The 12706-nt window shown below is 35.6% G+C and overlaps 2 protein-coding genes across 2 annotated transcripts; both read left to right on the forward strand.

Moving 5' to 3' along the window:
- Nucleotides 278-1555, forward strand: LOC104731390 (F-box protein SKIP27-like). Its single transcript, XM_010450751.2, has 3 exons — nucleotides 278-794; nucleotides 862-936; nucleotides 1025-1555. Exons 1-3 carry the CDS (start codon nucleotides 405-407, stop codon nucleotides 1229-1231), a joined length of 672 nt encoding a protein of 223 aa, XP_010449053.1. The 5' UTR covers nucleotides 278-404; the 3' UTR covers nucleotides 1232-1555.
- On the forward strand, nucleotides 5017-6196 carry LOC104731391. Its single transcript, XM_010450752.2, has one exon. It carries the CDS (start codon nucleotides 5096-5098, stop codon nucleotides 5924-5926), a length of 831 nt encoding a protein of 276 aa, XP_010449054.1. The 5' UTR covers nucleotides 5017-5095; the 3' UTR covers nucleotides 5927-6196.

Here is a 12706-nt window from a genome sequence, read left to right on the forward strand (position 1 = left end):
ACAAATTCCAATACATATCTCTATTCCACATGGTATCCACATCTATTGTTTATGGAATCCAATGAAATCTTCTGTTTCAAAACCATCAAAACTTTTTTCGTCTGCTTATTAATTCAGTAGATCCAAACCGTTCAAACTACCAATACGTACACGTGGCAAACGATCAATGGACAGCACATTGATAATCCCATGCAACCGCACGCACACGGATGATTTTGCCTCCCGCAAAAACCGGGTTAATCTTTGTGTACAATAACTGATAGCAAAACGCCAATGACGGCTGTCCAATAAAAATCCGCCACGTGTATTTTCTCTCTCTCTCTCCGAGCTTTATTACTCTTGAACAAATCTCTCACTCTGCTTTGCTCTGTGTTTGTTAGTTTTTGGGGCGTTCTAACTTCTAAATGATCCATTATCTCCATTTCATCGGTGAGTTTTGGTTCTCTCGTGCTGCTAAAGTAGTTAAGTGGTTCTCGGAGAAGCTTCTTCTTAGTAGCAGAAGAAGAACGACAACAATGGCGTTGACGAAGAGAGGTTTCGTTGTGATGAAGTCTAACGGTGAGGAAGAGGAGCTAGAGTTAGGTTTAGGATCAGTGAGGTTCACGCGAGGTTTAGGCAGGAAAAGGATTCTGATTTCGAGCAGTGTTCGTCAATCTCTGTCTAGATCGGCCGTTGAGATTCCGGTGGTACCTGATTCGCCGCCGGTGAAAAGTTCGTTGAAGAGACAACGAAGCAGCAGAACTATTGCTTCCTCTGAGAAATCTCGACTTGAGTCTCTACCTCAAGATCTCTTGGTAAAGTTTCTTAATCTGTTTCGTTTTGATTATGATTCTGAGTCACTAATCTAAAACATGTTTACAGATTCGTGTGATTTGTGGTGTTGATCATGATGATCTCAAGAGTCTCAAACTTGTTTCTAAATCAATCAGAGAAGCTGTAAGTTTCATTCTTTTATATACCATTGTTTTACAGTTTGATCGATTCAAGTTCAGTGTTCTGATTTCAGTTTTAAACTATTAAACAGAGTTTAGTAGCCAAGAGTTTACATTTTGCGTACACCACACCGAGAAAGACTCGTGCTTTTCGAAACTCGATTGATCTCGAGGAGGTTTCGGATTCGAGCCGTCAAGAAGACGACATAGAGCCTCCTAATGCACCGCATCACTATCGATGGACCAAGGCTAAGAGGAAAGAGCAACTCTCAAGCGTCTCTGTGGCTTTGTTTACATAGAGAATGTTATGTGTTTGTAAATGGTTTGAGTCGAGTGGTGGCTAAGTCCTAAGTGTGTTACTTACACAGTTTGACTACTGTGATGGTTATAGTTCTTTTAGAGTTAGTTTTTGCATTTTGATTCAGAGAAAAGGGTTTAGAGATGAATTTTTGTATAGAAGAAATTCATCTTTTGCATACATTGGGAACTGAAAATGGTTTTTTTCTTCTTATATATGTATTTTAGTGTAATGGGTTTTAGTCAGAGACTCAGAGTATCCAAGGTTCTGTTTCTGTTTTTTGTTTGTCGTATATTGCAATAAAAAAGTCATCAGTTTCTTCCTATACTTATGTCAACACATTTAATGAATCTCTAAATAATTGATTGGTTGTCATAAATAAACCAAATTCTGACTACCCTAAATTTTTATCTTCATTACTAGTATATGGTAACTTACTAACACTCATGCACTCTCTATGCATTCAAATACTCAGCAACATTCCTTTAGACACAGAAGTTGATGAATGATGACCATACAAAGTTCACAACTCCCCATATTAGAAGTTCAAGTGCGTGTGATACACAAAATGGTTATAGTACTACTCCAGTGGTTGCATACTGTTGATTATAGGTCAAAGACTTAAGACTCAAAGCTATATATTGATTTGTTGTACTCTTAAGCCCACTGCATATTTCATAAGATTGCTGTTCTATTTTATGATTAGTTTGGCTTCAGTGAGATCTAAGCTATCAGAGAAAATGAAATATCATGAATGTAACTATTGAACATTTAATATAGGATGGTGCATTTGATAGCAACTTTGACAAAAACAGTTACTATACAAATTTAACATACTGAAATTTAAGAATTAGGCCAATAATGTTATTACAGCCAGGCTCTTTAAGCTCTTTTTTCCGATTGTGACTCTTTCGTTCTCTGTTTCTGGACACTGGATAATTGGCATCACTTAGTGAGACGTCGTTGTCCTCTCTGCTATTACCAATTATTCAAGTTTTCACTACAATGGACTTCTCTTGTACATTTTTGTAATCTATTTCCAACTTTACATGAATATATAATGAATTTTTAATATAGTTATCTACACTGAGTTACACAATAACGTAATTATAATATATGTTTCGGATCATGCATGTTAAATACTTAGATAGATTCTGTGTCGATCTCAAGATATATTAATTGTACACTAATTTAAACGATTATTTATATATAACATATGGTTACTTTAACTTTTGATCAAGATTGACATTTTATCCATACGTCAACATTCCCATATGCATCTCTATACCTCTCATTATCATTATCTAAATAGAATAGCTTTGTTTCCACTTTAGCCCATGCATTGAAAGAGACCCAAGAAAAAGAGAGGGGAAAAAGGAAGATGAAAAATGATGCCTTAATTCCTCTTTATATAACGTATCATCACAATCCAAATACCAATTGTTCATTTGCTTTAAAAAACTTTTGGACAACCAATTTTTGAAAATCATTTCGTGGAAGTCAAGCCTTGGTGATGGATGTGGTCGGTCCAAAAACAGTTCCAAGTCACGTGGTGGTGTATGTCCTTTGGGTCCATTCTCCCCTAATCATCAAAACTTTGATTAATTTTGTCGACTTTTATAAAAAGTTCTTGCTTCTTTCTTAAATAACCCTATTGTATATAAGTCAAATAATCTATTAAAAAAACCAAAAACTTGCAGTCTATTCCGCAGTTTATAGCCAGAAATATTCAATTTTGTTACTTAATAAGAAAATTCAGTATATAGAGTTTTAGGTTAAGGTGAACATATTTTCTGTCTTTTTGACAAATTTAATTAGAAATAAATCTTCATTTAGTTCATGCCAAACCTAAGAAATCGGAAACCAACTATACTCCTTTTAACCCGAACCTAACTAAAAGTGAAACACCCATGCCAAAGTTGTACTATGCTTTATACCGCAATTTGATCACGGTTCACATGTTCAAACTCTCCAAAACGAATTAATAAAATATTATACAGAAAGAAAGGAAGAGTCCTAAAAAAAGAGTAAGACATTTTTGCGAAAAAAGACCCACTCCGACTGCCCACACAACACAACTACCAATTCTTTCAGGCTTTCAACCTTTCTCTTTCTCAACAAACATAAAGCTGAACTACTTTGCTTTGTTTGATCATTCATTATTACAAGGGAAGACATATCTTATATGTTAAAGTGAAAAACAAAAACTAAACTAAGCATGTGGAGACTAAAATAATTGAATGCAAAAGATGTAACAGAGACATGTTGTGTGATGAAAACGAACTCAAAGAAATGACACAATGCATGCAACTCACCGGGGAAAAACAATTTATATGCATACGATTGGTCAAAATGGGAAACAATAAGACTTGTATTTGAGTATTGTTGGGTTATTAAATTCAACCGTTAGAACCTAGCTAGTTCAATTATATAGAATATAGTATCTCATTTTACGAAGTTAAGTAAAATTTAAATGTAATATAAAAACTTACGATCTCAATTCTTTATTCTTGTAGCCTTTGTTGGGGGACCAAACGATCATCTCGGTAACTAAACAGTTAAATTAGGTAATCTGGTTATCGGGTAAATTACATGTATCATCGTCTGATTATGCCAAATACACATATTCTTACAAAACTAATCAAAGTTAACATTTAATCTAATAGAAAGTAACCCGAAGTGTCTATGTCAAGTTAAATATTTATAAACGATTATTCATTTAAAATGAAAATATAGTATTATTTTCGTCTTTAAAACCTGACTCAGTTCTGAATTTATACAAAAAAATGAAAGAACATAGAGTGTGTACCACCTGAAAGTAAACTTTTTGTTCTTCTAGAAAATCTATAGAACTTGCGATAACATTTTCGAAAGTATTTCTAGTTACATGAAAACAAGAACATGAAGAATTTTTAACAAAAAAAAAAGAAAGTATTTCTAGTTTTTTTTTTTGTCTGGACTTTATATTTCAGAAGTATATTAGAGTGACCACGTCTAGGCTAGTATAATACTATATTCGTTGCCTTTGTCCTACGCACTTTAAAGCTTTCACATTTCCCGAACCAACAACACCCCAAGAATCGAAGCAATAAAAATCAATTCTCAATTCCTTTGTAAAGAATCAAGACAAATACGTCATTATGTCTGTATGGGTTAAAATTGAAATATTCTTCTGTTACTCACATCATGTATTTCTTTGTCATCACATCATATCCTTTTCTTTTCTTTTGGATTCTTTTCATCATTATATCACCAAATTATACTAGATCTTTTCGAAAGGAGATTTAGTAAAATATGGGTATTGATCCCATGACAAAGAGACTTTCCGGTGATTGCATTATACTTATATGGGTATATGGGTATTGATCTTATTATTCAAGAGAGAGTTTCAAACCAACAAACACTTTAATGCAATTTAACCTCCCAATACGAAAGCCTTATGCGACCATCTACGTCAACCTCCGGCTAGAAGACTTTTAAGCCATACATACATGATACATAGAAGCATTATTCAACGCTATATTTAGTAGAAAGCTAATGCGTGCATGATGTGAAAATGAACCTCGCACCAAATCAAAATGGAAAAACACAGGAAAAAAAAAAGATAAATAAGATAATTAAAACATGTATATTCCTAATCCATTTCACTTAAATATAGTATAACAGTACAATTTCAATTTAAATTCAGAAAAATATCCAATTCAAATGTATAATCCATCTACTAGATTCAAAGTTTCTTTGTATTTAACGAATTCAATGTTTCAAACAAGGAAATTTATTGAGAGAGAATTAAATATGTGTTGACTACTTGTAACAAAAAAAAAAAGACAAAACAAAACAAAACCCTCTTCTTCGGGGCATTTAAATGCAACGACCACCAAAGTCTCTCTTCTCTGTCTTTGTCTCTCTAAACTTCAAACTTCAAACACCGTCACACTCACACACACACGCCATGGGAGAAGAAGAAACCGAACAAGTCTCTTCCTCCTTCTTCTCTCATCCTCTCTTCTCCTGTTTCATCACTCTCTACGTTCTAATCCTCATCTACTTCCCTATTGAGTTGCTTAGAATCTCTCTCTCCCCTGTTCTCCTCATCTCCGGAGCTCTCCTCCTCTCTCTTCTCTATCACGGGTCGACCCGAGAATCCAACACCCGACCCGATACAAGCAACGAGAATCTCGAGGAGACAGCTGAAGACTACTACTCTAACGTTGTTCTGGTTCAAGATTCCGACAAGAAGCCCGATCATTTGACGTGTGGTTTTGTGGAGTGGAACTTGAGAGCTCCATTGGAAGTGATACACGAAGCTTACGAAGAGAACGATGAAGACGAAGAAGAAGAAGAGAACCCGGGTGGTGAAAAAGACCCGACCCGGTTTAAAGAAATCGTGAGGTTTCCGTCGTTGTCTCTCTGTTACCCAGAATCAGATTCGGATTCGGATTCTGCTTCGTCGTCGGAATTCAATTTCCCGGAGATCGGTGACTGGAACTCGCCGGAGAACATGGGATTCAGATGGGAAGAGGAGGACGACGGCGGTGGAACTGGAGGAGGAGAAGGTTTGATTGAGATAAAGCTTGATCGTAGCTATAATAATAACAAGAGCAAGATGATGATGATGAGTAAATGGAATCAAACAGAGTTGGATTTTCATGGAGAGGACGAAGATGGTTTGATCGAAATCGATCTTTTCCCATAGAAAGAAGACAAATTAATTGATAACCAAACCAATCCAAACCAAAAAGAATTGTTCGGTTAAATTCGGCTATCTTGACCTTTAACCAGAATACATGAACCAAATTCTATACAAATCGGTTCAAATTGACAGGCGGCTCTATAAGCCTCTTTTATTCCATGTCAATTTTTCAATTTTTGAGTCTTCATCTTCTTCATTAGCAATCTTTGTCATTAGTTATGGAGATATATTCAGATAAGTATGATAATGAATAGTTTTTGTTATTTTACATTATTTAGTATCAAATATTAGTAGCTCAATTGGCTAATAATCTCTTGATAAATCAAAAAAAAAAATATGAGTAGTATTTTACATACTTTGTGACACTACCATGTGTTGTTATAATTGAAAATTTTCATCTTGCTCCTCTCATAAACCTTAGTTATAGGATTATTGAGTTTCTCATCTACCTTACTAAACTTCTGATTAATTATTCAGAATCTCTTCTAGGTTCTAACAAAATCTAATATAGGTTTAAACAAATGGTTAAATGCAAAGGCAATATGGTATTTTATCCAAAATTGATTTTTTTTTTATATGATCTTTTGTCATCATCTTTGTAGTACATGTGATCTCAACGATTAAGAATCGCATAGCTATTTCCAAAAAATTGTTACAAAATAAATTAATGTACGATTTTGTAACTAATAATTATCATGAAAAAATCTCTAAAAGTTGTAAATTCATCTTAACTAATGGAGTTCTCATGCAAATAGTACTCAATCATACTCTTAGCATTTTCCAAAAAACTGTTATAAAAAAATTAATGTAAGATTTTTTAACTAACATTAATAGTGAAAAAATCTCTAAAGATTGTAAATTCATCTTAACTATTGAAGTTCTCATGCCAATACTGTATATGGATGATTAAGATGCAGACCATTTGAGTCGACGGATACATAGAGAGATATGTGTGTACTCAATATTGACTTTTATTTTTATTTTTTCAGCATTATTCACCCATAAAGCTTTAATCCATACAGACAGTCCGCATATATACAATCCTCTGATTAGTAAAAGTTTTAATTTTATTTAACTTTTATCCCCTACTATTAATTCAGAAGTACATTTGGCAAAGTAACCTTCTAGTTGTAAGATTTACATAATTAAACACTTACTATTTGAATAAATATCAAAATTTGAAGTTATTATTTATAATATATTTATTTTCACAAACGGGTGTGTGAAATATATGTCCATCAGTTAATGTATTTCGCCGCTGATGTTTTTTATTTATTTTATTATTGGAAAAATGATTCCCAGCTACACAGAGTATTCTCCAACACATCACCACATATGCAGACTAAATTAATGTTATCTTAACTACATAGACTATTGGATTTACATACGGAGATGTATAAACTAATGTCGGTTATGTCTACAACACCATAACCATACATATCGGTACCGCTCCGGTGTACGGCTCGACGGAATCCGGTACCGTCGATTAATTTTAGTTAGACCCAATTAAAATTTTGACCCGTCAATAATTTTGACCCGCTAATCAAACCGGATCAAATTTAATTGGGCCCAAACCCGGTCCAATTACTAATTACAAAAAGATAAAAAGTAAAAAACATAACCCGATGGTTTCAGTTTCTCATTTCTCGATCTAACCTAAAAAAAAAATTCCTCTTTACTTAGGGTTCTTGAGAGAAGAGGTTTCAGATCGAACACGAATCAGAGTGAATCGAACTCGTTTTGTAGGGTTTCACTACTCACAGTGAATCGAACTCGAATCTCGTTACAATGAGGTAAGATCTCTCATTTTGCGACTTTAATTAAATGTTTAAATTCCCGACAGTAGATTTTCTGGGTAGAGTTTATGAGTTTCTAGGTTTCTAATGGAATGGTTTTTGTGGAGTTATGTAGAGTTTTGTTGGGTTTATATAAGGAATCGAACATGTGGGGTTTGTTTTGTCGAGTAAAGAAAACAAAGTTTCTTGTCTGTTTGTGTCGGGGTTTTGTCGGAGTCAAAGTATTATTTTTTTCCAATTTTTTTTATTGTTTAAGTCAAGTTGTTGACAGATTAAGCTAATACGTGTTTTTTTTTGTTTGTGAAGTAACGAGGGGCTTGTCAAAGTGAATTGCTACCATTCTGGGCAATTCCAAACAATTGGTGGTTCGTCGTCTTACGTTGAGGGCACGATGGACGTGTTTCAAGTGGATCCTGCTGTTATATTCCAAGATGTGATATTGAAGTTGCTTGATAAAAGGATTGACATCGGGAGAATGTGGTACAAGCTACCATTTGAAGATTTAGGAGAAAAGCATCCTCTCTGGGAAAATGTGGATGCAAATAAGAAGAAGATGCAGGCCGCAGGGCGTTGGATGAGAGAGCTGGACGTTTATGTTGAGAAACCAGTTGTTGAGGAGTTACAAATGGAGATTGGGAACATCTTACCGCATGAGAATCAGAGTGATGGAGAAAACGACCCAGCATATGAACCTGAAAGTGAAAATGATGCATCCGATGATGATGCTAGTGATGAAGAAGATGGTTTATCTGACAATGCAGAATCAGCTGATGAGGATGAGGTTGGTGAAGCAGATATAGAGGTGTTTAACCATGACAGTTATGAAGAACAAATCCCAGATGAAGATGATGTCTACCCTGCCACTGATGATTCGTCTGGTGATGAAGAAGAACAAGCTGAGAGGTTAGTAAGAAGGAATTTACCTGATGGTGTGTTCAGCCTAAGGCAAGTATTTGCAAGTGGTCAGGAGTTCAAGCAGAATGTGATCAGATATATACTGAAGACAAGGCGTAATGTTGTGTATGATAGATGGGAAAAGGAACGACTTGGTGCTAAGTGTAATGAAAAGGGCTGTGGATGGCATATATATTGTGCCATTGAGAATCCAATAGGGAAGTGGATGGTGAAAACATTTTATGATGAGCATCAATGTCATCTGGTGGGAAGATGTAAGCAAATAAAGAGCCTTGTGGTTGCAGAATTATTTGTTGAAGACATAAGAAGAGACCCTGAGATGAGTGCTCTGGAGATCAAAGACAAGATGAAAAGGAGATACAACATCATCATCACACCTGCACAGTCACAATCAGCAAGAAGAAGGGCATTTAAGAAGCTGCAAGAGGAATGCAATGAGCAGTTTTCAAGGCTTAGAGATTATCAGTATCAACTCACCAAGTAAGTTAATGTAACAGTTACTCTCATATTGTATGTTCTCAATAACATATTTCGGCTTTTAACTTTGAGTTTGTTTTATCATTCAGGACAATGGTAGGTAGTACAGTGGAGATTAACACTACAGCCAGAGAAGATGGAACTGATGAATTCTACCAGATGTACATATGCTTTGAGCCGTTGAGGACATCATGGAAGCAAAACTGCAGACCAATCATAGGATTGGATGCTACCTTTTTGAAGCACAATATCCAAGGGACTCTACTTACAGCAGTTGGAAGAGATCCTAACAATCAAATATATCCGATAGCTTGGGTAGTGGTATCAGGGGAGAACAACCCCAACTGGGAGTGGTTTATTCACAAGCTGAAGGCAGACTTGGATTTGGGTGATGGGGAAAACATTACCATCATATCTGACATGCATAGAAGCATCGTTCATGGTATGGCAATGGAGCTACCAAGGGCATAACACCGATCTTGTGCTAGACACATCTACGCCAACCTGAAAAAGACTCACAAATCTGATACATTGAAGCCATTGTTTTGGAGAGTTGCAAGCAGTTACAATGAAGCTGATTTCAAGACTAACTTGGCTGTTTTCAGAGAGATGGATCCGAAGGCTTGTGATGATCTTTTGAAGAAGGATCATCGTAAATGGTGCAAGGCCTTCTTTAGGATTGGTTCTAGTTGCGGTGACACACACAACAATCACACCGAGTCCTATAATAGAACATTGAAGAAAGCAAAGAGAAAACCATTTGTGGAGATGTTGGAGCTAATAAGAAGAGATGCAATGCAGTGGATTGCAAGAAGGTTTAAGATAGCTGAGAAGGAGACTGCCAAATACACAAAGAAAGCAAGGAAAGAGGTTGAGAAGTCATGTGAGGAGGCTCAGAATTGTTTCTCTCTTTCTAGCACAGGTGGAAAATATGAGATTTTGGAATTTGGTAATGGGTTTAGTGTGATGTTGTCTAAGAGGGAGTGCGCATGTAGGAAGTGGGACTTAACGGGCATTCCTTGCCGTCATGCTGTATGTGCAATCAGAGAGAATTGTCAAGAGATTGAGGACTACATTTCTGATTACTACTTGACAGAAAAGTGGAGGGAAAACTATCGCAGAGGGTTGGCTCCAGTGAATGGAACTAAGTTTTGGGAGGAGACTGGAGGAAGACGCATTTATGCACCGCCGTTTAAGCCCCCTCCAGGAAGACCTAAGGGAAAAGCAAGGATCAAAGGGTTAAATGAATCACCAAGTAAGAATAAGAACAAGCATAAGGTTGGCCGACAAGGAAGGATACTACATTGTGGTTTATGTGGTGAAGCAGGGCATAATTCCAGAAAATGTCCAACTGAGGTATGATTCGGCTTTGATTTATGACATAATTACCATATGCTTTTAAGTTGGTAACTATGTTAACATTTATATCACTTTGTAGTCTGAGGAGAGCAGAACAAAGAGAAGGAAACTTGCGCTTGATGCTCAAAATGCTGCTCAATTGGAGGCTCGAGATGAAGCAGAGATGGAAGCAGCAATGGAAGCAGCAATGATAGCTCAAGATGAAGCTTGGACCTCAAACCAAGCTGAAGCTGAAGTCCAAGATGTTTCATCAACTGCACCACAAGGAAGCCAAAGGATGCGAAGGTTACTCTTTGGATAAACTACTCAGTGTTGATGTGTTTTGGTTATGATAACAATGCTTTAGGCCTTTTGGATGGGTTTGCGAGTAAACTTTATACTTTGTCACTTGGTTTTTTGTCTCTTTTTGGTGGATTTGTGACAAAGAGAAACTCGTATCGGGTTGTATGGGTTTTTGTAGTTCAAGACTCAATATTTTCGGATGTCTGTAATCAAACTCGTTTTGGATTAATATGTTTGCTCCACTATTAATCCTTGCTGATATTTAGTTTTACAACAAACACACAACTAACAACACACACGTACGACAATTGATGATTTTAAAGCAAACACACAATGGTTCCAACATCACATACAAGCAATCCAGATAACCCATGATTTTAAAGCAAACACACAATGGTTCCAACAGCACATACAAGCAATCCAGATAACCCAGTGATGATCAATCGATGCCTATACATTATTTTTTCTGCATCTTCGACATTCTTCTCCAAATCACTCCGCAGTTCCATAATTGTCTTTTGTAGATGCTCTATCAATTTATCTTTCTCACGATTTTCAGCTCAGCTTGGTTCAAGGCATTTCGCGGCCACCCTCTCACCTCTTCTTGATCAAACCACTTAAAATACTTGCAGTGCTCAGTTCCACCACCCTTCAACCATTTAAAACACTCAAAAGTTGCCAATTTTAATCACATTTACAAAAATACAACACACACAACAAATGTACCTTGTACATTGGACACCCGAAAAACTTTCTACCAGGATTCTTTTGAGTCTTAGATGTAAATATCTTTGCTGGCAATCCACAATCACAGTTCTTCATAACTCCAGAAGATGTACTCATGCTAGATGAACCCGTGCTTAAGTCCATCGATCTGATTCGTGTTCGATCTGAAACCTCTTCTCTCAAGAACCCTAAGTAAAGAGAAATTTTTTTTTATAGGTTAGATCGAGAAATGAGAAACTGAAACCATCAGGTTATGTTTTTTACTTTTTATCTTTTTGTAATTAGTAATTGGACCGGGTTTGGGCCCAATTAAATGTGATCCGGTTTGATTAGCGGGTCAAAATTATTGACGGGTCAAAATTTTAATCGGGTCTAACCAGAATTAATCGACGGTACCGGAGTCTGTCGAGCCGTACACCGGAGCGGTACCGGAATGTATGGTTATGGTGTTGTAGACATAACCGACATTAGTTTATACATGTCCGTATGTAAATCCAATAGTCTATGTAGTTAAGATGACATTGATTTAGTCTGCATGTGTGGTGATGTGTTGGAGAATACTCTGTGTAGCTGGGAATCATTTTTCCTTTATTTTTACTAGGATGTCGGCCCGTGCGTTGCCGCACGGGAAAGTGAAAACTTAAAATGACAAACATTATTAATTTCACATTTTGAGTGGATACTTTATGATAATTTTTTAACTGTATAGTATAAAAGTCGGAAATAATGACTAAGATGAATCAACCAAATTAATTAAATATTTTTTTTTGCTGTATATATATAAGTCAATTTAGGGATAACAAGAGAATAATTTAAAGATATATGAATCTAGGTTTGATGAACATACTCAGATAATCAATTTTGAAAGATATTCACATAAAACAAAATTTAAATCATTATTCTATCGAAATTTACAAAAGAAATAATAATAAGAGAAGCAGGGAGAAAGAGCTCATAGCTGCAAGCCTGCACCCAACCAAATTGACTAAAAAGATAAATCTATGAAAAGAAGATTGATGCGGGTATAAATGGAAAACGACACCAAACAAAAGTTATATGAAGTAATCAATAAATAAAATAATCCAAATTTTAACGAAGATGAATGAATCAATGTTGATTAATAAATTGAAAGAAAATAATAGTACTCAGAATTTTTAAAACTTGAAGGTGTGAAACAATACTAAAAAAACAAAAACTCTTCCCAAAATCAATAAAAATCTGTATATAT

This window comes from Camelina sativa, chromosome 12 (genome assembly GCF_000633955.1).
Source record: "Camelina sativa cultivar DH55 chromosome 12, Cs, whole genome shotgun sequence".
NCBI classification, from domain to species: domain Eukaryota; kingdom Viridiplantae; phylum Streptophyta; class Magnoliopsida; order Brassicales; family Brassicaceae; genus Camelina; species Camelina sativa.

Coding starts and splice junctions, on each gene's coding strand:
- LOC104731390 (XM_010450751.2), top strand. CDS start 405: ATGATCCATTATCTCCATTTCATCGGTGAGTTTTGGTTCTCTCGTGCT. Junction 795..861: donor CTCTACCTCAAGATCTCTTG/GTAAAGTTTCTT, acceptor ACATGTTTACAG/ATTCGTGTGATTTGTGGTGT. Junction 937..1,024: donor CTAAATCAATCAGAGAAGCT/GTAAGTTTCATT, acceptor ACTATTAAACAG/AGTTTAGTAGCCAAGAGTTT.
- LOC104731391 (XM_010450752.2), top strand. CDS start 5,096: ATGCAACGACCACCAAAGTCTCTCTTCTCTGTCTTTGTCTCTCTAAAC.